The 26,624-nt window shown below is 50.2% G+C and overlaps 1 protein-coding gene across 1 annotated transcript in view; it reads right to left on the bottom strand.

Moving 5' to 3' along the window:
• LOC111148579 (double PHD fingers 3) overlaps positions 1-26,624 on the bottom strand; it is a 200,822-nt gene that overhangs the window by 20,996 nt on the left and 153,202 nt on the right. The window contains 2 exon segments of the mRNA XM_022505262.1: positions 170-307; positions 20,258-20,336. Of these exon segments, the coding sequence (XP_022360970.1) occupies positions 170-307; positions 20,258-20,336 (217 nt within the window).

Below are 26,624 nucleotides of genomic sequence, written 5' to 3'. Positions count from 1 at the left end.
GGCTCAGAGGACCCATGGGGAAGCTGGGGTTACATAAAAAAAGCCAAGTTGCCACAGGACATTGAAACCAACCCACGGGGGCCACCAAAGATGCCAGAGGTGAAAAGAACACTGTCTCGCCCTGCCCACCCACATCATCACTGCCCCAACCCAACGACTGGAAACTCACGTCTGTGGTTCTCATTTCTGTGGTTAGGCGGGGACCGGGTCTCCTGGTCCTGAGCTTCATCCCCCTCCTCGCTGGCCAGGTGAGTGTGAGCGTAGTGGTAGCTAAGTCCGGGCCGGTTCTTGTAGCGCTTGCCACAGACTAGACAGGAAAAGAGAAGAGGGAAAAAGCAAAGATGAGCAACCTCTGTAGTCACTGCCCGCATTCTCCCAGGCAGTGACTCCCATCCGTCTGCCCCAGAGCTGCGTTTCCCTTGTGGGGAAGTGTCTCCCACTCTTGGACAGAGCCAACACTCCAGTCACAGCACGGGCCCTGGATAAGAAAAACCAGAAAGGTAAAGGATGGAAGTTGAATTGTGTAAGAGCGCCTTTCCTATCCCTGGGCAAGTCACTTACCCTCTCTGAGCCTCGGTTTCTGCAGAGGGAAAATGGGAATAAAGATAGTATTTAACTCATAGTGTTGCTGGGTTGAGTTCATCTCTATGCAGAACACTTGTAACAGTGTGGGGCACGTGGTAAGGGTGATGATGATTACAACTTTGAGGGCAAAAAGCACTGGCAGTCCATCCAGTCCAACATCCCATGGCACAGGTGAGCCAAGTGAGGCCCAGCAAGCCTAAGCGCTTTGCCTGGGAACACACAGCTAACTGAAGCAGAGTCACTAGAACTCAGGTGTCCCGGATCCCCATGCAGTGCTCCTTCCCCACCACATGGTGGTTAACTCTGTATAAAGTACAAAAGCTGATACAGATAATATTTTTGATGTATCACATGGTGATCTGTACTAGAAAAACACATCCCTCTTCTGCCATGAAAACCATGAAGCCAAGCCATCACTGGTAGATGTGGCAACCAAAAGCTTGTGCCCTTGGTGCCCCAGGAAGCCTCTGGTACCCAAAAATCTAGGAATGTGTCCTCACGAGCACGACCTCTCACGCGGCCAGTATGAGACAAGGACACCCGGCCACATAAATACGGCTTTGTTGGGGCATAGAAGAAGAAAGGGGCAGTTCCATTGGTTGGCTGCCCAATACCTCAGAAGCAGAAGCCCAGCTAAATGGCTGAAGACCATACCACCCCCACTGCCAGTGAAGTTGGATTTAGTGGTTCACTGTTTAGAATGATACGTGCGGCTAATTTTCAGTCTTTACCAAATTTAAGTATTTCCTCTTATCCCTGTGTTAAGAGTTTTATTACAGGAAAGTCTGATCAGCCTTTCAGCATCTACTAGTGTATGACTCTCCTTCAGTTTGTTGGTACGGTGAATTATGTTGATTTCCTAATGTTTCTTCTCCTTGGGCCATTCCTATATTCCTAGAATGCTCTCTGTTGGGCGAAAGTACATTATCCACTTCATAAACTGCTGCATTCTGTTTTCTAATCTTGCGTTTTGGATCTATACTCAGATCTGAGATGAAGCTAGAATTTTTGATCTATCTTCTACCATGTTTCAATTTTATGGTTATATCGACTTCCAAAAATGAATTGAGGCAAATTGCTGTGTGAAACTGGACAAGTTACGTAGCCTCTCTGTGCCTTTTTTCGTATCTGGAAATGATGATAGTACTACTTACCTTGAAGGGTTGTAGATAATATTTGTATCTCACTCAGTACCCTGCACATAACAGATGCTGATAAATGTTGAGGAGGGGCGAGGGGCCAGGGCGAAGGGCTTCAGCTTAGCCTGAAGTGCCAAGTGCTAAGTGTTGGGCCCTCCTGAAAGAGGGACTTTGACCCTGGCCTCAAACAGTGGAATTTAGCAATTGGTTGGACTTTCTTAATAAGGTCTGAAATTCAAGTTGGTGACCCAGTGGCTTTAAGTTCAAGTCCTACAATTGGTTACTTACATTCTCTTTCTCTTTCTCTCTCTCTCTCTCTCTCTATTGTAAATATATCAAAAAAATAAAACGGCACTCCACATCTCAATTCCATTTGACTGGGGAAATGGGACCTAAAGAGGCCCCCAAGGCACACTCTGGGCCTGCTTGTGGCTTCTTCTATTTAACCTCTGCAACGATCTGAGGTCAATAAACAGCAAATCGTGGGGTCATCGGCTATAAATCCACTTTGTAACCAAGTGTAAATGTTTATTAAGAATCAGGACCGTCATCAGGGCGCCTAGGTGACTCAGTGGATTGAGCCTCTGCCTTCAGCTCAGGTCATGATCTCAGGGTCCTGGCATCGAGCCCCGGATTGGGCTCTCTGCTCTGCAGGGAGCCTGGTTCTCCCTCTCTCTCTCTCTGCCTGCCTCTCTGACTACTTGTGATCTCTCTGTCAAATAAATAAATAAAATCTCAAAAAAAAAAGAAAAAAGAAAAAAGAAATGGCTGAGAATTGCTTTTAAAAAAAGAATCAGGACAGTCATCTCAGTATTTCCATAAGGACGCCTCCGCTGACTCCGGAAACCAGTCTGCAGACCTCCCTACTACCAACTCCACAGCATTCCATTTGTGCCATTCTGTCATGTTAATTGCCACCATCTTCCTTAATCACAGAATTCCAGGGTCTTAAAAGTCATGTGGTCTCACTCATCAGATTGTTTTATTCCCACTAATGCTCGATGCCTGGGACAATTCCACAGATCAGGGAATCACAACCCACCCAAACAGGCGTTTCTTCTTTGATGTCCTTGAATCCTAGTTACATCTGTACCAGAGGACTTCTCTTAAGGACAGTTTCATGCCAGTTTCGGCTTAATAACAACTCCACTTCTTGTGTTGCCATGCACAGATCACGGCCTCAGAACGCATCCATTGACCAACTGATGAATGAACACGGAAATACTTTGTGGGAAAGCCAGGAGATGGCGGGGGGGAGGGAAGCGTGTAGAATCTGATCCATCTATCCACATTAATCTCATAGTAATAGGTCTTTAAACCTACAAAACCAAACCCAAGCAAAAAGCTTCCCACATCTCCTCCCCCAGCACCATAGAGAGTAATTATTTTTAAAGCAAATCCTTTTGCTAGAAAAGAGATTCCCGAAGAGTGGTCCCCAGACCAGCACCATCAGCGTCACCTGCGAAGAGCTTAGAGATGCATGTTCTTAGGCTCCCGCTCACATCTATCGAATAAGAAGCTCCAGGGATGGGGCCAGAAATCTCTGTTTTAACAAGCCCTCCAGGTGATTCCCCTGCACGCCACAGTCTAAGAACCATTCTGCTAGAAGAATGAATAGATTTGGGCTTGACCCTGCTCACCCTGGTGCACTGCCCTTTGGGATGGTGGAAGTGGCCGGTGGGGACAGTGACCCCAAAATAAAGTTCAGTCATTAGAGGAAACAGAAGCAGACAGTACAAGGAGGTCATGGAAACCAGACCTCTTACCCATCATCCCCCTACACAGAACTACAGAGCTCTCCTGATGGAGCTGCCTTTTTTCACCACCTGTTTATACCATCTTATTCCTTCATCATCAGGTCTTCAAGAAAACATGGATTTAACACCTCATATGTGCCCAGCCCCATGGCATCAGCAGACAAAGATAAAGGAACCCTAGTGCCCTCCCTCCAGGAGCTCTCATTCTGTCAGAGAAGATGTACAAGTCAACAAGCAAACAGGGAGATGGACAAACACACCAGTGTGCACAGGCACCCAAGAAAGAGGAGGGGCCAGCACACCCATCTGAGTGTGGAGGGAGGGCTTCCTGGAGGAGGTGAGTAAGCTGCGGCTTGCAAGGTAGCAGAACATTACCAGACAAAGGAGGCAAAGGTATTCAGGCAGCAAAGCACATTCCACCCAACTCTGGGGCACTGCGGGCAGGGTTGAAGCGTAAAGGAGCGAACGAGCAAGGAAGCCGGGCAAGACTTTGTCCTGAAAATGGGGAGCCAGGGAAGGATTGTAGCCTGAGGACCGACTTACTCAGATTTACACTTTAGAAATCCTATTTAAGACTATAGTGCAGAAGACGGATTTGAAGGTGGCAAGAGGCTATTTTAATTTTTTATGTGTGAACAATGAGGATTTCAGGATGGGAGAGGGGTTAAAGAGAAGGAGTCTGGTGGCAAGGGGTGGGTATAAGCAGCGGGGAGGAACCGAGAATGACAGTAACTTGGTCTTCCTGGCCATGCCCCATCCAGCCCCTGCCTAGCTCCCCAGCCTCGCCCAACACCACATTCCACCACCTTCTCTGCCCTTCTGCCCCATTGCCTTTCCACTCCATACACATCTTTTTTTCTACCACAGAGCCTTTGCACAAGCTCTTCCCGTGGCCCACAATGGTCCCCAGCCCCAGTATGCCTAATTAACACTTCATCATTCTTCAGATGTCAGTTTGTCCTTCTCCAGATAAGTCTCTCCAATCAAAATTAGGACCCCAGTTTGTTACCTTCCTAGAACAAATCATGGATCACTATGTGTGCCCCCCCCACCGGCAGCAAGCATGGCAGCCCCTGTGTCTTTGCACACTGCTGCATCCCCAGTGACCAGCATGGGGAAGAGCACAGCCAGCACGCGAGGTCAGTTAAGGGAAACAACAAAAACACTACAGAGCAATAGGCCGAAGGATGAGGAGGAAAACCAGATTTAAAGAAGGAAGAGAATGAGTTCAGTCTGGGGTTGCCCTGCACACCCTGAGCTTAGGAAAGAGACGCGGATGTGGGAGGTTGGAAGGGCGGCAGGGGGAGTTAGATGATGGAGAGAGAGAAAAAACGTGGACAGAGGACAGAACTCAGAAAACACCAGTATCTTAAGAATGGAGATCAAGAGTATACTTAACACGATAAGCACTGCATCAAATATATAGAATCGTTGAATCACTACATTGTACACCTGAAACTAATATTAAAGGTAGCAAATTATACTGGGATGTAAATTATACTGGAATTTTTCAAAAAAAAAATTTTAAAAAGAGGTAGGATTTCCAGATGACAGGACCAAGGATACAAACCGTCACGGCCACGGCGAACAGCTATGGACTGTGTACCAAGTGTGAAACCTGTTCTCTTGCTTCCAGTCAATTTGCTCCCAGCAACCCAAGTCCCCATTTTACAGAAGAGAAGCCGGCAGAACCAGGAGAATGCCAGATGCCTGAGAAGGGTCAAGAAAGACAGAGACTAGAAAGAGATCAGTGGATGTTACAGGAGGCCACCTTCATGAGAAGGGAATCCATGACCTCAAGGAGGACAAGATAAGACTTCAGAGGCCTAGGGTGCTCCCGGAAATGAGGAAGTGGTGACAGGGCTGACAGACCACTCCTGCCACCAGAAAGGCTGGGTGGCGGATGGGAATGGGGGTCGGGGAGGCTGAGTGGGCCTCGTTCTTTAACAGGGCACACCCTGGAGCAGGCTCACAGGCTAAAAGGAAGGAGGCGGGAGGGAGTTTAAAAGGCAGGGTTAGGAGGAATTGGAGATAATACAGCAAGATGTCTGACCCCAAAATAAAGCTTCTAACCCAAGTACCAGGCCTTTGAATGACTTCCTCCCAGGGACAAAAGATTTCTAAGATTTATCTTGGTGGAATTGTACCTGGATCAGACTGCTACGTTTTGATGGAAAGAAATGCCTTAGAAATCCTACTTTGACTGGATTGGAAGCAAAGGAAAACCCAGTGCTATTTAATGATACCTCCCTGCCACACCGAACACAGACGGACCAGCTTCACGGGCATGCGACCCGTGCCTTCAGACAGGGTCCGTGCTCAGAAGGGCCCCACGCTTGGCCTAAGGCTTTGCTGTCACCATCTTGAAATTCTGAACACACATTGAATAAAGGGTCCCTCATTGTCATTTTGCACTGGGCCCCATAAATTGTGTATCTGGTCTTGGAAACCTGTTGGGGCTGGGGTCAGAGATCAGGGAATAAGTTACTTAAAACAAAGAACCTGACAGCGCCGATACGCAGGTGCTGCTCGTGGAACACAGACCCCAAGCGGCCCTGAGCTGGGAGTAAAATGCCTTCTGCAGTAACCTTGAAAGCCTGGCCCAGGCATGCCTGTGCCACCCTTCAGAGAGGCAGCTTCTGGCTGGTGAGTAAGGGGGTAGGCTGGGTCTGAACTGCTGGGACTCAAAGCCCTTGCCAAGTCTGCTACCGACCACCTGTGTGATCTGGGCTGAGTTGCTAAACCTCTCTGTGCCTCCGCATCCTCTGGAGCCAACAGGGATGATCACCACAGCACATCTGCCTCACTTCGTCTGAGGCTCCTCCGTGAAAGAGACACATTTAAAACAGTGCCTAGGGACGTCTGGGTGGTTCAGTTGGTTAAGCATCTGCCTTCGGCTCAGGTCATGATCCCAGGGTCCTGGGATCGAGCCCCCCCGCCCCCCCGCATCGGGTTCCCTGCTCAGCAGGGTGCCTGCTTCTCTCCCTCTGCTGCTCTGCTTACTTGTGCTCTCTCTCTATCTCTCTGTCAAATAAATATATAAATCTTTTTTAAAAATAAATTTAAAAAAATGAAACAGTGCCTGGCTCATCGGGAGGGGCAGCCATTGTCCGCTATTACCAGCACCACGGCCATCAAAGCAAAGGGAATAAACCCAAAAGGGGAGGGGATAGCTAGTTATCTCTCCTCTGCAGACGGGGGCGAGGGAGTCACCAGAGAAAAAGGGTGGGGAAAGTACACTGAAAATAAAGTCTTAGAACCATCTGCTATCCCTTTATCACGTCAGCAGCCTCACTCTGGAATTCTCCGCCGTGCAGAATCCCACCAAGCCCCAGGACTGCTGAAGCGTTCAGAGACGGCTGCGCCCCATCTTCCTACCCCAGTCTCTGTCCCCAGAGCCCACTCCTTTGTGTCCTGGCCCTATGAAGCCATCACCCCAGGGACCGGTCAGCCCGGTCCAGGCACAGCCCGAGGCCCTTCTTTTCACCTTGGCAAGCGTGCACCTGAATTTGTGTTCCTGGCACGGCGCTCGGAGGGGACCGGCTGTGACAGTAAGGAAGGTCCAGCTTGCCTTCCTCTCTCTCCTTCCCTTGGGGCGCATCCATCTGTCAAGTTGCAGAAATAGTGCTTGCCCACTTCCCCATCCAGGGGCTGGATTCTCCAGGTAGCACCTCCCGCCTGGAGTTATGAATACCTTCAGTGTTGCCCCAGAATACTTACAGCGCCCCCCTCCCCGCTCCAAGCCCACCCCGCTGGCGCCCTGTCTGGGGGAGCAGGGTACGGGGAGGAGGAGGCAGCGGAGGAGGAGGGCGGAGAATCAGGGGCAGTTTGCGCGAACAAAGCCGGCTGCCGCAGACAGCAGAATCCTTCCTGCAGGGGAGAAGCAGCCGCCTTCCCCACTGATAACTTAATGACTCTGGCACATTTTCATCAGCCCAACTTGGAGCACGCAGTGGGTATCTGAGCCAGTGGTTTCCGAGAGACTGAAAGCAATTACAGGATGAGCGTCCAACGACAAAGCCTGGGCCTTGGGAGTCACCGGGCCGCATCTCATTCCCAGTTCTGCCCCGTGGCACTTTTCACACGACCCGAGGATGCTACTTCCCTCTCTCTGCAGCTCCACTTCCTCAGTCTGTAAAATCGACCCAGCAGCGCCTGTTGGCTGCTGAGGCCTCCAGACCGTCACACTTACAGAGTGCGAGGCAGGCACATGGTCCCACGCGGGAGTTCATAGCAGCCCACAAGATAGGGATGGTCGGCCCCACTTCACAGATGGGGAAACTGAGTCTGAGGGCGTTGAAGCAACTCCCTCCATGGCAGGGCAGGATTTGAACTCAGGTCTGCCTGGCTTTGAAGCACGTGACTGAACAATGTGCTATCCTCCCTTGGGACGCCCCTGCCACTGCCTGGAGCTGACCTCCAGGGCCCCTCGCCCTCTGCCTCTGGTTTGGCCGGCAGGAGGCACGGACAGGAGAATGGCGGGCGAGAAGAGGAAGACGGGAATTTGTGCCCTGCTCTCCCTGCTTGGGCAGTGTGCTGGCACAGGCACTACCCCACCCTCCCTCTTCCTGGGCACCATGTGTCCTCCCCCTGCTCCTTGGCACTCGAGATGGAAGGGCTCCCCCTCTCCCTGCCGGCACTTGCTATCCCGCCCACATCTCCTTCATCGTCCTGTCAGCCGCTTCTCTTCCCTTTAGCCCTTCTGAGTAGAATCCTATGTCCCACTGGGCCCAGGACGGATACACAAGGAGGCCGATCTGACAAGGGAATCATACCCTACCAGATTGGGTCATAGACATTTGGGGCTCCCCATACCTTCCTGACTTCTCTCCGCAGAACCATGTGGGGGATGGAGGAACGCCTGCAACCAGTCCCCTGGGTAGGGAGAAGCCCCAGTGAGGAAAGCCCTGCAGGACTCAGCGTGGGATAAAACTCGGGGGCTACTTCAAAAAGCCACCAGGGCAGGGGGCACCTGGGTGGCTCAGTGCTTAGGCCTCTGCCTTCAGCTCGGGTCATGATCTCAGGGTCCTGGGATCGAGTCCCACACGGGCTCTCTGCTCTGTGGGGAGCCTGCTTCCTCCTCCTCTCTCTCTCTCTCTCTCTCTCTCTCTCTGCCTGCCTCTCTGCCCACTTGTGATCTCTCTCTGTCAAATAAATAAAATCTTAAAAAAAAAAAAAAAGCCACCAGGGCAGACTTGCTCATGGTGGGGTATTAATCCCTACAACTATTTTTAATGCCTAGGCCCTAAATAGCCAAAGATGGCTCCACGGACCCAAATGAGGAGGGTAGCCCGGGTCCTGCAGTGTCTCGGCATCAAGAGGCCCCCCTTGGGCAAGTCCCCGTGGGCTTCTCCTCCTGGCCCAGATGTCCAAGACCCAGACACGTTGGGTGGCCTTTGGGAAGCCAGGGATCTGGCCCTGGCTCTCCTACTCACCAGCTGTGCACCTGTGGACAAACCCCATACTTCTTTGGGCCTTGGTTTCCCCAACTGTAAAACAGGACAGTTGAATCAAATGATCTCAAAGTCCTTTAATTCCAGCACTTGGTGATTCTCTGTTTTCTCTGGGCTCTCTGAGGCCTGTATGCCTCAGCAACTAGTCCCTGGACCCTGAGAGAAAACCAGGGTCAGCTCCCGGCCTTAGGACCCACCCAGGGCTGCCTACATCCCTATCCCCTTCCCCCAACCAAGCCAGGTTGGCAGCTGCCTTCCTGTGGCTTTGTTTCTTCTTCCAGGCCACACTTGGTGCTTATTTTAAACTGAATTCTTCCGGATAGAAGCACAGAGGGGATGGAATAAGGGTGGGATGTAACATCCTGATTTTTCAAAGCCACATTCCTTGGGGCCTGGCACGGACCCATGTATTAGGAATGAGCCCAGAGACAGGATCTATCAAATGCCAGTGATCCGCAAGTCCTGGGTCTTCAGTGAGGGAGGGCATTCTGCTTATTTCAGGAATTTGCTATATACTGGATGTGACTCTGGTTTTTTGTTTTTTTTTAAAGGTTTTATTTATTTATTTGACAGAGAGAGAGAGAGAGAGAGAGAGATCACAAGTAGGCAGAGAGGCAGGCAGAGAGAGAGGAGGAAGCAGGCTCCCCGCTGAGCAGAGAGCCCGATGCGGGGCTCCATCCCAGGACCCTGAGATCATGACCTGAGCTGAAGGCAGAGGCTCAACCCACTGAGCCACCCAGGCGCCCCGTGACTCTGGTTTTTAAAAAACAGGAAGAATGGAGATAAGCAACAAGCCTTTCATTTCTAAATACTATATAACCCGATTTCAGATCCCCAGCAGAGAATGCAGAAACTCCCAAAACCAAAGCATTAAGTGTGTTAGTGGGACTCTTTCCTGCCTCGCTGAGAAGCAGGGTAGCAGAACACTAGTGAACTCTGGGATCTGCCTGCTTGGGGCAGGTAATTGGCTGGGTGACCTTGGGCAAGTGACTTAATCTCTCCAAACCTTGGTTGCCTGGTCTGGAAAATGGGGCTGATGAGAGTTCACATCTCACCTGGGTGTTATGGGAACTGAAAGAGCTCCTCCTTGGGAAGTACTCAACACAGTGACGGGCCTTACGCCCACTCAACGTAAGGCGTGCTTGCTACCTTCTCTGGTCCCTGACGCCTCCAGCAGCCAGGGCACAGAACAGAACTGGGGACCCAAGCTCTACTTTCCTAACTTGGCATTAAAAAATAAATAAATAAATATTTATTGAGCACAACTATGAACCAGACAGTGAGCTAACTGCTTTTGCACACAGTCTCATTGAACCCTCTGGGAAACCCTCTAAGGTTAATCTTGTTGTCCTCACTTGACACAAAAAGAAAGCAAAGCTCAGAGAGGTTTGGGGATTTGCCCAAGGTCACAGCCAGGAAGTGATGTAGCAAAGATTCAAATCCTGGAGTTCTGACTTGAGAACCGCATTCTGGGGTCCCCTTGCAGAGACCACATCTTCGGTCCTTATTCTGGTGTGTCCTACCCTGGTACGTCCTTAATCTACTTAAAGGGCAAAATATAATTCTGTTTTTAATCATGCATTAAAAATTACCTAAATAATAAATGTAAATGTCAACATTTCCGGGGAAAATAAACAAAGAAAGGTTTAAAAAAAATTAGACATGTTACCATAAAGTATGGCAGCCCCCAGATCTGGAAATGTGGCTAGGGTGCTCTCCCTCAGGCTCTCCAGGTGAACATCTGCCATCAACTCTGCCTCAGATGTAGATGGGGCTTTATTTGGGAGTCCCGACCTACCTGGTGTGTCCCACTGGCCTTTCCTTGAGGTAGACCCCCATCCACCTACAGCATCCACATAAGTGCCTTGCTTCCTTTGGGGAATCAAATGCCCGTTAGCATGTGGTGAATATTGCTGCCTGGATGTCCTACTAGTTCCACATACTCCTGTGTCAGTTTCCTCGTTCCCCAAAATTAACTTCTCCTCTAGAATATTCCAGTTAAGCCTCCTCATGTCTCCATGACCCAAGCTCAAGGCTTCAAGAGCTCCTCCCTCTCACTTGGACCCCACATCCCATTCTGCAGGATTTTCACTCATAAAGTCTCTCCTGTTGGCCCCGTCTACTTTGTCCTTGCTGTCACCACCATCCAGACTTCACATCTTCTCCTATCTCCTTCTCAGCCCTCAGGCTGCAGGCTCTCTGCCCTGAATACACCTTTCCAGAACACACCTTTCTGGGATCGTCATGTTCACAACTGAGGATGCAGGCCCATCTCTAAGCAAATCAGCCTGCCATTCCCAGTACCCTTGTCCCATGCTGAACCCCCCAGTCTTCCTACCCCAGTGCTCTGTTCTGGCCAAACTGGTCTCTCCCCTGTCCTGCTCTGTGCATCCCACACTCCTCCACATTTTGGGAGCAACCACTGTGCTAGGGCTGGGATGCAGGGTGAATGTAGCATACCTCATGCCCTCCAGAGGCTCACAGCTCAGCCCAAAGAACTGACAGACTGCCATCATCCAGTGTGACAGGTGGTGGCCTACACAAGGTAAGGCAGATCCCAGGAAAAGGTGAGTGACAGGAGAGGTGGGAGACACTGTAGGGTGGGGGAGGGAGGCATTGCTGACTGGGATCCAATCCTGGCTCCACCATTTTTTTTTTCTGGGTGACCTCAGGAAAGCTAATTAACCCCTCTTCTCCCCAGTCTCCTTATCTGTAGGATGGAGGTGACCATACCATCTGTCTCATGGCACTTCTGTGAGGGTTAAAGAATTAATATAGATAAAACCCACAGAATGTTCCAGGCCCATAATATAAGTCAATGAACTTCTGCTATTATTGCTATTACCCTGCTGGTCTGCCACCACCAACTCCCACACATACCCCTCCCTCTGGGGAGAATAAAGTCAATTCAACACACATTCACGCAAGCTCTGCTTGGCCTCCTAGGGAAGTAGCCTCCGACACACCAGCTCCTGCCCCCCACCCCACCCACCACCCCTCCCCTGAATCCCGACAGCGCTCTCTATCTACTCAGTGAACTATACCTGGGCGGGTGTTATCTCTGTGATAGCGGCCTTATCTTTCCAACTCTACTGGAGATGGAGGACAGAAGGAACCAGCGAAAGAGGAAGAAACATTCATTAAGCATATCCCAGGTGCAAACATTTTTATATACATCATCGCACATGACTTTCCCGACCATGCACCATCCCCACTCCACACCTGGCTCTGGAGCCTCCCAGCAGCAAAACGATTATTTCAAAAGGCCCCAGGTAACAATCGAAAAACCAGCAGAACTGCCATTTGACCTCGGCTTTTTCTCACTCCAAAGTCAGGTCACGTCCCTTTTCACAGAGCTCTCTCTCTCTCTCTCACCTGGGCGGCCCTGACCTTGCTGCCCACTTCCCTTAACCCCCACAGCGACTGCAAGTGAGACACATCAAAGGCTGTGCCCCAGGCCCTTTGACCTTACAATTCCACTCCTAGGAAATCATGAAAGCATTATGCAAAGATACAGCCTCAATATTGTTGGCAATAGTGAACAAACTTTAAACTGCCTAAATGTCCAACGAGCAAAACACGGCTTGAGCAAACTGGGGCGTGCCCACGTGATGGGACACCATATAGCCCTCCAATGTCATTAACATGCCTTTACTGACCTAAAGTGATGCTTCCCATGTACTGTTGAGTGGGGGGTGAAAACGGTCTGTACCATGGTGTGCATGCATGCACGCGCACGTGTGTGCGTGTGTATGTATGTCTGTGTATGTGTGTGTACAGAGAGAGATGGAGATAGAATCCTCAAATGGTATACAAAACCAAAACGGAAGCTACCTCTCAGGAGAAAGCTTATGGATGATTTTTATTTCTCCTTTTATGCGAATCTGTGATTTCTGATTTTTCTGCAGTGAATAGGTATTATTTCCATAGAAAAGATCATTTAAAAAAAAATCTGCTGCCCATGTTCATATCTACCCTGTTACTGGTCCTCTGCATCTTGGTAGGAATTATTTGCCACCAAGTTTGCATTCAGGAACAGCTAGCGGAGAATCGGCTCTGGCTGGAGGACAAAATAATTCAAGAGGGCGTGGGCTACAGCTCGGAAAAGGCAAACCAAGTCCTTGAGAGCGCCAGAGGTGCCGGCCAGGGGAGGGGAGGGCAGAGCAGGCAGCAGGAGCAAAGGAAGGAGAGAGATGCAGGTGTGAGGGGAGCAGGGAGAGAAGCGGGCAGCTTCTCTTCAGCCCTGCCTGCGGGACCGCCCTGCTGGGACACCGTGCAACCTGTGTCCCCGACAGGATGGCATTTAAATATTTAAAAAGACCCAGCTTTGCCGTAACAAATGCACTCAATCTCCAGGGATCAATCCCATGCCACTGACCCTGCTCCACAAATCAAGTTTCTGGGGCACGGAGCCTTCCCCACCCTCCCCTGCCGCACCCCATGCAAGGACCTGCAAGATAATAGCGCAGACAACTGAGTGATGAGCCCAGCTTCCCTTCAGTGACAAGGGCAGCCAGCCTGAAGGCCGCGTTATTGGCTTTTCCACTGCAGCTCGAAGCTAAAAGCACATGAGCCTTAGAGAATGTGGGGCCTTAATGCCCTCAAAAAAAAAAATTTTTTTTTTTAATAAGACTGCAATAGTTCTCTTATTCTCCCGGTACACTCAGGTAAGGGGGAATCCAGAGTAATTTTAGGAAGTTGAGGTCGAGCAGATTTTCTGAGACTACGTTGGGTGCAAGCTGAGTCTGCCCCATATGCCAGTCCACCCAGCCCACAGCCCCTCTCAGCCTGCGAATGTGATGGTCCGACATCTTGTCTCCAGGGAGAAGAGACTCATCGTTAAGCCACTGCCTGGGAAGAAAGGAGCCCACGGCGTGGGGAAGGGGTGCTGATGGGGGAGGTCGAGATACTCAAGAAAGGAGACCCCTCATTGACGAATCAGGAAAGTGACGTCCTAGCCCCTGAAGGGTAGAACCAGGACCACACGCCCAGACTTTTTGCTTTTCCTCCCATACCCTTCTCCCTCCAGGATTCCACCACCAAGAATGGCAGGAAGGAACCACAAACCCTATTCTGAAACTGCCCCATTTGGACATAGTTAACCCCCACTGAATTTCTAGAAGGGAGGCAACACCGCAAAGTGGCCGTGTTTTCAGTCACGGGCCACACAATCAAAAACACACGCCTCTGGGGGGAGAGGTGGTGGAGACCAAGGTTTTTACTATCTGGAGACTGAGTTGGGTGCACCCACTCCTGGAATGTGAGTACCAGACAGCACTCAGAGCTGAGTCATGCTCCCGGGAGGGCTCTGACCATGTCTATTTGCCTTTTGTCACTAATCCACTCTAATGCCCCAGTTTGGGGGAGAGGGTGATTTTAATAGATTTAAATGTAAAAGGCTTAAAAGTGTATAATCTATTCCGTTCCTGCCAGCCTGACGCCTAGAAGCCATCTGTTACCAGTGGACATGACTTCATCTCATCAGTGAGATATATGTGATCATTAATTCACTTCTGGTTGTTCTTTAGAGATGGGGAGACAGGGTGGGCGGAGGGGCGGAGGGAGAGGGGAGAGAGAATCCTAAGCAGGCTCCACGGCCAGTAAGGAGCCGACTCAGGGCCCAGTCTCGTGACCCTGAGATCATGACCTGAGCCAAAATCAAGAGTCAGACACTCAACCAACTGAGCCACTCAGGCGCTCCATTAATTCGCTTCCAAAGGTTTATTTACTTATTTATTTATTTATTTGAGGCAGGGGAGGGGCAGAGGGGGCGAGATACAGAGAGAATCTTAAGCGGACCTTAGGCTGAGTGCAGAGCCCAATGTGGGGCTCCATCTCATAATCCTGAGATCACAACCGGAGCCAAAACCAAGAGTCAGACGCTTAACTGGCTGTGCCACCCAGGCACCCCTAATTCATTTTTAAAACATGTTTTTTCCTCAACTCTCAGGAGAGCCTAACTCCAGGGTAGGAGGGCATATTTTCCCAGCAGTATGTGTGGACACGTCCCTTCACCTCTCTGCACCCTGGTTTCTTCATACTAAAGTGAGGTCAACTGTCCCCGCCTCTCAAGGTTACGGTGAGGACTTACAGAGACAACGCATGGAACGGGCTCGGCACCGCGCTCCGCACGCCGTAAGAGCAGTGAGCAGGCGTTATCACCGTGATCTGAAAAAACTGGGAACAAAAGACAAGCGCTGGCAAGGCTATGGAGAAACTGGAACACTTGGACGCTGCTGGTGAGAATGCAAAATGGTGCACAGCTGCTCTGGAAAATAGTACGAAGGTGCCTCAAAAAACTAAAAATAGAATTGCCACAGGCTCCAGCAATCCCACTTCTGGGTATTTGTCCAAAAGAACGGAAATCAGGATCTCAAAGAAATATTAGCACTCCCAGGTTCACGGCAGCACTCTTCGCAGTAGCCAAGATGTGGAAACAACCTAACTGTCCATTAACAGATGGACAATGACAAAAATGTGGTAGATCCATACAACGGAATATTCCCCATCTTTTAAAAAGAAGGAATCCTTCAATATGCAACAGCATGAATGGATCTCGAGGACGTTGTGCTGAGTGAAATAAGCCAGTCCCAGCAAAGCCAATACTGCGTGACTCTACTTACATGAGTAGCCAACCTCGTAGCATCCGAGGGGGCAGGGGCGGTTGCCGGAGGGTGGCGGAGAAGGGGGTTAGGAAATCACTAAGCAATGGGCAGAAGGTTCCCGTCGAGGAAGACGAATAAGCCCTACAGATCTTTTGCCCAGCACCGTGCCTGTATTCAGCAATATCTATCGTACACTAAAAATGTATTAAGAAGGTAGGTGTTAAGTATTCTTTCTACAGTAAAATAAACTTAAAGTTATTTTTTTTTTAATTTTTAAAGAAAAAACTGGAAATGGGCAGCTGGATGGCTCCGCCAGTTAAGTGTCTGCCTTCGGCTCAGGTCATGATCCTGGGGACCCGGGATGGAGCCCTGCTCCGCGGAGAGCTTGTTTCACCCTCTCCCTCTGGCCCTCCCCGCTGCTTGCGCTCTCTCACTCTCTCAATTAAATTTTTAAAATCTTAAAAAAAAAAAAAAAAAAAAAAGGAAGGAAAAAGAAAAAAACTGGGAAAGAAAAAAAAAAAAACAAAAAACCTCCATGACTCACTTCCATTGTGCCCAGGGAAAGGGGTAAATGGGGGCTTTGCTCCACTCTACATGGCTGCTGCTTAGAGACACAATGTTCTCCCTTTCTCCCATCTGAAAATCATCCCCCCACCCCACCACCATCCTCTCTCCTATGATGCTACTTGAACAAAGACAATGGCAAAGTGGGTCTCATCCAGAGTCAGTCCCAGTGATGCTAATAGAAAATTCAGGGCTGGGAGCGGTTGGAGAGAGAAGAGATAAACATTTAGAATGATTTTTAAAACATCCCAGTAGCCCAACCCAAGGATTGCTTTCGTATGTCTGTCTCCAGTTATCATCCCACCTCTAAAAGGGGGCTAATGATACTGTTAGGATTTAAAGTTATTAAGTAAATTAAGGCCAAGTGCTGGATTGCTGAGCTTTATATGGGACTGCTGAGTTTTAGATCAATGCTGGGAAAAAAACGGGAAAGGAAAATTTCTAAAGAGACCAACTAAAACAGTGCAGCAAGCCTATGGCCTATTGGCTTGGAGAATTCCTGAAGACTCTAGAACTTCCGGATGCTAAAAGCAGGGAACAATAAAAAGGCTAGAAGCCTTCGAATTTGAATGAAGTAGACCAGTCACTCTGAAAATTCAGAAGGAATTCCCCTGAGGAGCTCGCAAAAAATGCAGGTTCCTGAGCCTGCTCCCCATGGTTCTGATGCAGAAGGTCCGGTATGAGGCCTAGAAATCACATTTTAATAAGCATCTCGGTTCTCTCTGTGCAGACGGCCCAGGTCCACATTTTGACAAACACCGACAGCCTTCCCCACAAAGTCATACTCGGTTGCTCTGTGGATAAGAAACACTTTTCTTTGGCAAGAGATTGAAACAGAAGAACCAGAATTTTACTCCTAAAGCTTGGTAAACATTAAGGATAATTAACAGGGATTGGTTACTTGCTGGAAAATGAAGTATTCATGTACACACACACCACAGACTGGGTAAAAAAATAAATTATGTTCAGATGATTTAGTATTTCTCTGAGATGGAATAAATTCGATGGCTGAGTGAAAGGCAACAGGCAAACTATCTATCACCTGAAGTTAGCAGCTAAGATAATATTTCAACCACCCATCCTGAAAGGGATGCTTGGACCAAGAACATAATAGGACAACTACATTTAGGAATACAAACCAAGAAGGGTTAAACATAATCACACCTGAAAGATAGCTATTACTACTCCACATATAAACCCAGGAAGAGGTGGCAGGGTACAAGGTGGCCTAATATTCTCATAAATAACTCCGGAGATGGAGTGGGGATTATGCAAATCAAACCATAGACAACACAACAATGGCAGGGATTGCAAATCTGCAGAGGATGAAATTCAACTACGGGGCAATGTCTTTAAATTTGCCTTTATTGAATCTCGTATATTGAAGTCACATATTATTGTATCTCTTTATTGAGACTCAATAGGGCTAAATGCAGAGTGATTTATGGAAGAAAGAAAAATCAAATGCATGAAGTAGAAAAGAGCACGCACCTGGCGAGGCATGGGGTCAGGACAGGCCCGGCATGGGAGGTCGTGGGCATGGTGCACAGGGCAATGGGGGTACCAAGTACTTCAGTTCTCTACACATACCGGCTGTTATTAAGAGCCGATGGGTAAAATAAACAGGGAAGTGTGTCTGTTACTCTCGGAGCTACTTGGCCTTGGTGTTACTTCCAGTGGGAGTGCCGAACTTAAATGTAAACCTGGAAGGGAATTTAGAGCAGGCCATCACAGAGGTTATGGGATGTGGCCCTAGATAATAAACCAAGAATACAAGGGGACGTGAAAAGCACCCCCAGAATAGACAAAATACTCAATGTGCCTATTTTGGGGGGAAAGATGTGTAAAAGATAAGGGGGCAAAAGACAAAATCTGCTAAAATGGAAAATTTAGCTCCTATTAAGGGAAAACAATCATTCAGAGCACAGTTGGAATCATGAAAGAAAGGGTAGTTTATGGTAACACCATCCCTGGGGACACTCAAGGAGGTGACCGAACACATCTCTACTTAGGATCCATTAGAGATTATTAAAAGCATTCCTTGTTCAGTTCAGGGGTGGAGGGTGGGCCTCATGACCTCTCCAAAGGTCATCCCTATCCCAAAGGATCATGTGTCTGAAGGGCACCAGATAAAAATAAAGTCTATTAATCACCAAGCTGCCACACAATTCCCTAAGAGAGCCAGGAGAGAGAAGGGCAATCTATGGTAGACCGTGGTCCCCGAGGGAGGAGAAGGGATGCAGCGGCTGCATGGGCAGAGCCAAGGAATCAGCCACTGAGACTTCCAGAAAGCCAACATCAGGCCTTTGTATAGTCCTCCGGAGCATCACGGGGTAAACAGAAGGAGGAAGAGACTGCAGGGAAGGGGACAGAAAAAGAGCGAATGGCCCTGGGAGCTCCTAATCACAGTGACAAGGGTTGGGGGAAGGACAGGACATAAGCACTCGGTGCAGAAAGAGGGGGGCCAGGCAAGAGAGGGACACCCACAGAGGGTGCTCCATGGAGGTAACAGGCGAGGAGGAGGACGGCTGAAAAAGGAGTGAAGAGAGGAACTGAGAGGTGGGTGAAGAAGGGCGTTGTCAGGGGTGTCTGGAAATTTATGGGATTATGGGCTGCAAGTCCCATGAAAACTGAAGAGATGGAGCAAAAACGTAATCCCACTAGCTATGGGAGCAGAAAATCAGATCACAAAAATGAAGCTATTTAAAAGAGAAATTGAATGGCAGTGCCCCAGTCCCAAAGCAGCTGTTGGCATTCTTGGGGGGCTGGGCGGCTCCAGCCAAACACAGCTGGAAAGTCTGCTCTGCCGGAGTCAGAAGGACCCTTCCCAGCCTGGAACCAGTCCCCAGAGGGCTCACGTGCTAGGGCTTTGGTGCAGCCGAACAAAACAGAGGCCCTTCCGGGAGGCAAGACCCAGGCCAAAACAGGGACCTCTTGACTTTGCCAAGAGACACCAGCCCCCATGCCCTGCCTCCTCCTGGTTCTGGAACAAAACCGCTGTGGGACGGAGATGTTACCTGCAAGAGTTGTCTCGTGAGTGCCATCGGTACGGTGTATTAAGCAGCCAAATGGGGGTCATGGAGTTTGAGTTCTTCTAGCAAAATGTTCTCCAACCAGCTGTCACCCCACCAGGCACAGAACAACTTTTTGAAATCAAAAGAGGCCAGTGAAGAGGGAGGGAAGGAGCACCACCCCCGATGTGCTCCCTGAGCCCCATCTCCCCCATTCGCCCTCTGCTTCCACAGCGAATGCGGACACCGCCAGATGCCGGCGGAAGGAACCACTGAGCCACAGCCCTGCCTGAGCCACCTCGCTGCCCTTCCCCCGTGGCCCAGCTCTGCGTCCTCGGAGCGGAAAAGACACGAAGGGAAGATGGTCAGGGAGTGTGGTTTCTAGGGCAGTCCCTGCTGTGGAAGGAGCAGATGGCGCCCCATACAGTGAGAGATATCTAGGGCAAGGATTTTAAACCCACCACCCAACGCTCCGGTAGGTGAGAAAGACAACAGTGTTCCAGCTGACAGCAATCCCTCAGAGCGGAAGGGTCAACTCCTGCTCCCTGCCGTAGCTCCGTCTGCACCCCCTAAACCAAGACCACCCAGTCCTTGCCCAAGAGGTGCCTCTGAAGCAAGGAAGAAAGGCCGGAGGTGGACCGTGGGCTGTTTATTAAGCTAAGTCGTTGCCCGAGGAAGATTCATAACTTGCCCTACCTGGGACAGGAGAGAGAGAAGGAAATGAAAGGGAAACATGAAAAGCCAAAGGAGCCAAGTACCTTTGTCGGAGAAGTTTGAGTTATGCTTTTGTTTGGAACTCTCTGAAACAGAGAAAGAAACAGAGGATGAATCTGAGAGAGAGAGAGAGAGAGAGAGAGAGAGAGAGAGCGCTCACCAGAAAAAAGCCACGGAGGAAGAGCTGCCAGAGACAGGAGGCCGGCACCCCTGGCTGGCTTCTCCCTCACACACAAACACCCAGGTGGGCGAAGCCTTGGCAGCGGCAACAAGAAATGGTGCCCTGGTGGCAGGCGTGCGAGCTGGGGGGCAGGCCCAAGAGGGGAAGCCAGCGAGGCTGAGGCTGAGGGTGCGACAGCCAGGGAAGCGCAGGGAAGGGGGTACCGGGGGCAGAGGCAGGGTCAGGAAGGTGGCCTGGGCCATACTTACTGTCACAGACGTAAGGTTTGTCATGGTCTTCCTGAGAGGCAGCATCGTGCCTCCTCCGGCCACCTGCCGAGCCCCGGGCCTGGGGAGACAAGGAACCGGGATGCCCGTTATGGTGATGCTCACTACGGCTCCTGAGCTCGTACTCTGTGAGGCCCCGAGCACTTCACCTACATCTCTTCCTCGGGTCTTCCTCACAGCCTTTGAACCAATACCAACCCCATTCTACAGGCCTGGAAACTGAGGCCCAGAGAGGTCAGGGAACTTGCTCCAGAGCACTCAGCTACTCACCCACGTCATTCCATGAAACTCTCACAACTCCAAGAGAGGTACTACTTTTCTCCCCATTTTACAGATCGGGAGACCGAGGCAACCCCAGGTTAAGTAGCTCGCCCAGGGTCCCTCCTCCCTGAAGTGCAGAGCCAGGACGTAAACTCACAACAGTCTGACTGCAAAGCCTTCATCTTCCCCATCCCTGTTCTCTATGGTTGCCACAGGGACCTCCTCCTCCAGCTGCGTGGCCTTCTAGCTTCATGGGCCCCACATGGAGATGCCCACCCTGCTCCCCTCAGCTGACCGGATGATGGCGGCCTGGAGCAGGGAGTGTGACTGCAGTCATCACCCCGGGCTCTCGCCCCAGGCTCACACAGTCCTCTTCAAGTCTCTCAGGGGCCAGCCAGGCCTGGAATCCAGCCCGGGCATGGCGGTGAGCTCTCCTCACCCCTCTCCCCTGCTCCTCCTGGGGGTGAGCGTCAGCTGAGGCCTCCCGGTGTGACCTGCCTCAGACCTCTGGCCAGTAACAAAGGCCTTGACACCTCACAGTCTCCTGGGGCCGGACTCCAGAAAGAGCCGGCCCAGCCTGGAGTGGGGGTGGGAAGTGTTCCACCTCCAAGGGTGGAGGAGAGCAGCCAGAGAGGGTGCTGGCAGCACGGCAGCCCCGGGACAGCGGCTGCAAGAACACGGCAAGGTTTATTTTTAAACCTTTGTAAGTCCCACACAGTCACGTGGGTAGCACCCTGGCCGCCTCCAGGTCATTCTCTGGTAATGAGTAGCAGTAAACTCCCAACCAGGGAAAGGGCCTGCTGAGGGCTTTGGGGACAGAGAAGGGGCCCGAAGCAGATGAGAAATAAAACATGGCAGCCACCTGGGGTGCTGGGGAAATGGGGCAGTCCCAGGGGCTGGGCCTGGACAAGTGGCCCTGGGGACCTCAAGGCCAAAAGGCCTGGGATGCACACACACACACACACACACACACACACACTCACTCACTCACTCACTTGCGGGGGATTTCACAGCAGAGAGGCCTGTACCCCAGGCCTGCGATGTTCACACGCTCTCACAAACACACACTCTTCACAGTCAACACCACCTGCCAAGCTACCACCTCCGCCACCTCCTCAGCGCATCTCTCTCCAAAACAAATTACGAAATTCCACCTCCCTGCTTCCCTCCCTCCCACCGCTTTGCCTCTCTGCCTCCCCAGCCCCCACCCAAGCCCGCAGCCCCCAGCAGCACCCCCCCCCGCCCCCACCCCAGCCCTCATTACTCAGAGTTGACCTGCAGGGGGAGCTGTGAGGTGCTGCGGTCCCCGGGGGGGGGCTGGGGGGGGGTGCGGGGGGGGGGGGGTGCACAGACAGGCCGCCCCGCCTGCCCACCACCGGGACGACGACAACGACCACGACGACAGGGAGGGTGGTCACACTCAGCTGCCCCCCCCCACGCCCCCATGGTGAAGCCAGGGACAGCTTGACGTGCGCAGCCCGCAGCCCTGTCACAGCCGCCTGCCACAGGTGAAAGCAAGTCAAGCAGAAGGACAAGCCGACAGCAGGCGCGGGGAGGGGGCTCTGAGACTAAAAATACCGCCTGGGCCGAGAGGAGGGGAAGCGGGCACTCGTGGGGGAGCCGCCTGCGGAAGGGGGAGGGCCCCGCTGAGAGCCAGGGCTGGATCTCACCCCGCAGGACAGACCAGCGCCGTGGCTTCCACACTCTCCCTGCACCTTGGTTTCCTCAACTGCAAAATGGGCACACGCAAGGGAATCGCTCAAACTTGGAAACTCAGACTCCCTCTAGTTTGCTCAGATGTCACCTCCCCCGAGAAGCCCTCCCTGACCAACCTAGATCCATTCATAGCCTCTCCATCATTCTCTTTCCCCTGCCCAGCTGTATGTTTTGTCCCGACACTTGGCGTGGTTTGACATTATATTATACATGTTGTTGCTGTACTTGTTGATCTTCTGTCTCCCCAATAAGGGCTGGAAAACATCTACTTGGGCCGCACTATATTCAAAACCTGGCACGGGGCCTGCCACTTAAGACACTTTTAATAAGCCTGGGCTGAATCAGTTGGTCCGTCAGTCAGTCAGCGAGTCGGCCATCTTTGGTTCTCCTTCATTCTTTATATCAAAATGCTGTTGTTTCTTCCTTCAAACGCCATCTTAGACTTTGCATTTCCCTTCTGTTCCACATTTTAATCCAGGAGCGCACCCACTGACCCTGAACGGCTCAAAGAACCCACCAGCTGGGGTTCTACCTCTGCACTGCCCTTCCCAGTCCACCCTGGGACTCCCAGATGAGTTAGGGTCACTCATTCATTCATTCATTGCCATCTAACACCCACTGACACACCCAACAGCAACCTAGTGCCAATCTCATCAGGTTCCCCTCGTGCTCATACATGATCCCTGCCACTGACCAGCCTCTGCTCTACCACCCACAGTTCTCCATGGTTTAGCCCCAATAACATCCCACTCCTCCGAGAACTTTCCTCCCGCCAGACTAAGGAGTAAAAAGAACATCAGCTTTAAAGTCAAACAGGCATGGGTTTAATCACCAGGCATGTGTCTGTAAACAAGTTACTGCTCTAGATTTTCATTTTCTCAGCTGTAAAATGGGCACAGCAACACCTTTAGTGCAGAGTTGCTGAGAGGGTTGGCGCTAAGAGTGTGTGAAACCACAGGGGACAGAGCCACATCCACAGGAAGTGCTTGATAAATTACGTCCCCTTCTTGCCCAAACTGATCCCTTCTCTCTCCTCTGAATTTTTATTGCATTTGGTTAGTGCACAGGCAGAAGCCTGCTGTTTTCTAATTGTATCATGGCCATTCGCATTTTCTCCTCAATTTAATCCCAAGGTCCTTAAGAGCAAAGATGGCATTTCACACTTTGGTATGAACACCCAACACTTAGATCAGTGTTGGGCACATAGCATCCCAAGCTCTCTTACATGTATTAGGTCAGTTCATTCCTACCGTACACCATGAGTTACAGAAAGTAACACTACTCCCATCCATAGTCACAGAGTCAGTAGTCCATCCCAAGGTTTGTGACTCATCCATAGTCACAGAGTCAGTAGAAGGAGCACAGCCTAGGTTTCCAGACTCTATTCTGTAAAACTTTGAGGCTGACTGTCCAAAAGAAACCAGTCCTCCCTCTCTGAGAATTGTCCATCCCACTCCACTCCTCCCCACCCCACCTCCCATTCACACACTGGTAAGCCTTGATTAAGACAGCCTTGATTGTACCACGTGGCCCAGCCCCACTGGCCTCAGTTGATTGGCTGGCTCAAAAGTGGTCACATGACCTAAGCTGGGCCAATCAGATTCCACCTCCAAGCACCTGGCGTTGGGGCAATGACTGTGGTGAACACAGGTTCATGAACTGGGAGCCCGTCAATGCAGGAGATATGGAGCTAAGGACACAGAGAAGCAGGAAACACAGTCTTCTGACAGAAAAATAAAGAAGAAAGAAGCAGGGGCCACAAACGGCCTAGGTTCTTTCCCTGTCCTAAGTCCCTGCCATTTTCTTGCCCTTCCTGAGAGTTGAAACTTCAAAAATTGTACATATTTGGAGCAATAACCCAGCCGCTTTTCAAAAACTCCCCGTTTTTGCTGAAGTGTGGAGTTTCTTGCAATTAAAAGACTCTTGACTCGGGCTCAGGGAGCTAGTTCCTCTATGGGAGCTGTTCTCAAGTAATGGCTCATAAGAGGGTCTGCATCACAGCACTGAATAGTCCGAGAATGTTCCTTGAAACTTTACACTCTCGTTCTCTCACAAGTGCACCATGGCATTTTCCAGAGGCTCCCTGACATGATGATGTCCTCGCTCTGTGCGCTGGTGTATTCTGAAGATTAACATTTCTTCTGCTTGAATTTCTAATACAGTAAATATCACTAGCTATAACCCACCAGAACAATAGCTTTCAGGGGGGCTCTCAGTAATTTTTAAGTAAAGAATTCCTGAGACAAAAACAAAACAAAACAAAACAAACAAAAAGAACCATAGCTCCCTATCCTTGCTATTTATTTATTTGTGGGGTTTTTAAAATATTTTATTTATTTATTTGAGAGAGAGAGAGAGAGAGAGCATGAATGGGGAGGTGAGGGGAACAGATTCCCTGCCGAGCAGGGAGCTGGATGGAGGGCTCCATCCCAGGACCCTGGGATCATGACCTGAGCCGAAGGCAGACACTCAACAGACTGAGCCACCCAGGTGCCCCCACATCCTTGCTATTTAAAATGTGGCCCTCAGACCAACAGTGCGGGCATCACCTGGGAGCTTGTTAACCAGACAAACTCTCAGTGCCCCCCACACCCCCAGACCCACTGCGTCTGAATTTGCACTTTAACAAGATCACCATGAGCTTCTCATGCACATTAGTTTGAGAAGCACGGGACTGCACCACAGCGCATCAATAAACAGTTCCTGATTGATTGATTGATTGATTGATAATGCTCACATGGATGACTTCCAGGGATTTCATGAATTTTAAAGAGCTTGGATTCCTTGGGCTAAAGTTAGCAAAGATGCAATTATTGTTGGGTCTGATCATCAGAACTCCAAGTGTTGTTCCCTTTGCACCCTCCGAGCAATGTCTAGACTTTATTAAGCACTCAGAATTGGCTGGGTATTAGTACTCCCGTTTTCCTGATGAAAAACTGAGGCCCAGAGTATTGCTATAATTTGATCAAGATGATGAGGTTACATAATTCACCCAAAGTCTAGTAAATAGTGGAGCTGGGATTTGAACACATGGTTCAAACAGGGCAGAGGCTGTTCTTGGAATCACTACCTCACCCCTGACTTCCTCAATGAGTGCACAAAGCACCTAGGGGTCTTGTCAAAGTGCAGGCTCTAATTTGGTCCATCTCGGGTGGAGTCCAGGGTCCTGTGTGTCTGATAACCCCCCAAGTGGTCCTGAGGTCAAAGTCCAGGGACCACACATTGAGGTTCCACCTATCAGTCCTGACAACAGAAACGCTCTCCGGCAACCAGCCGCTGCCTGAATATACCACTTAAAAGCGTAGCTTAACTGAGGCTATGGGTGAAGCAGCCTCACACCTGTATTCCAGCCCAAGCAGGCCTGCTTACGTCCTTCTAGGTCATCCCATGGCTCCCACCATGGATGACATGAGCATAGTGTCCCTACCCAACATCGAGCCATTTGGCTGGCTCTTGGCCAACATCAGATGGGCCCTGAGCTAGGCGAAGCCCCATCCAGCTCCCTCACTGTGCTCAGGCCTTCTCTCTGCTCCCAGAAAGTTGAAACAGAACTTTTCTTTCTTTCCTAACACTCAGTCATTCATTTGACAAGCTGGTCTTTAGTCCCATGATGGGCACTGGGCCAGGCATGACTCCATGACAAAAGCACAGACCTGTGTTCGAATCCTGACTTCTTCTTTACTAGGTTAGATGACCTTGAGCAAATTCCATAATCTGTCTGGGAGTAATAATCCCAGAATCTGGGAATGAAACAAGAAGTGCTGGCCAATAGAGACATAATGTGAACCACACACATCATTTTAAATTTTCTAGTAGCCATACTTTTTTAAAAAGAGTAAAAAGAGAAACAGGTACAATGGATGTTAATAATATCATCTATTCAACCCAATGTATTCAAACTATTATCATTTCAATATATAATCAATATAAAAAATATTAATGAGCTGCTTTGCATTCTTCTCATACTAAGTGTTTGAAATCTGGTGTGTATTTTACCTTTACAGCACATTGTAATTTGAACTGGCAATATTTTAAGTGCTCAGTCACCACATGTCCTTATGAGGAACAGGGGAGAAATCGAGAATGCAGGACAAAGTCCTAGTCATCACCCTCGATGTGTAGCTCTTGTTGTAAAGAGCCCCAGCACATGGCCTGGTGGCTAGGAAGCACACTGAGCGAGTACCACTGCTGTTTTCTTACAGGGGAGACACCCAGCTCACATCCATGCTCTGCCGAGATCAATAATCTAGATCTAGGATGGGAGTGGAGAAGATGTGAAAAGGACCACTGTCCACAATCTACCCTAGTAACTGTGGTTTGGGCTGAGGGACGGGATGGAAGCAGGCCTGGTGGTACACAGCTCTTGGAGTTC

Source organism: Enhydra lutris, unplaced genomic scaffold (assembly GCF_002288905.1).
Source record: "Enhydra lutris kenyoni isolate GAN:26980312 unplaced genomic scaffold, ASM228890v2 scaffoldscaffold20, whole genome shotgun sequence".
NCBI classification, from domain to species: Eukaryota; Metazoa; Chordata; class Mammalia; order Carnivora; family Mustelidae; genus Enhydra; species Enhydra lutris.
Note: the sequence above shows the minus strand (reverse complement) of the source record. Positions and strands in the feature narration are given on the sequence as shown.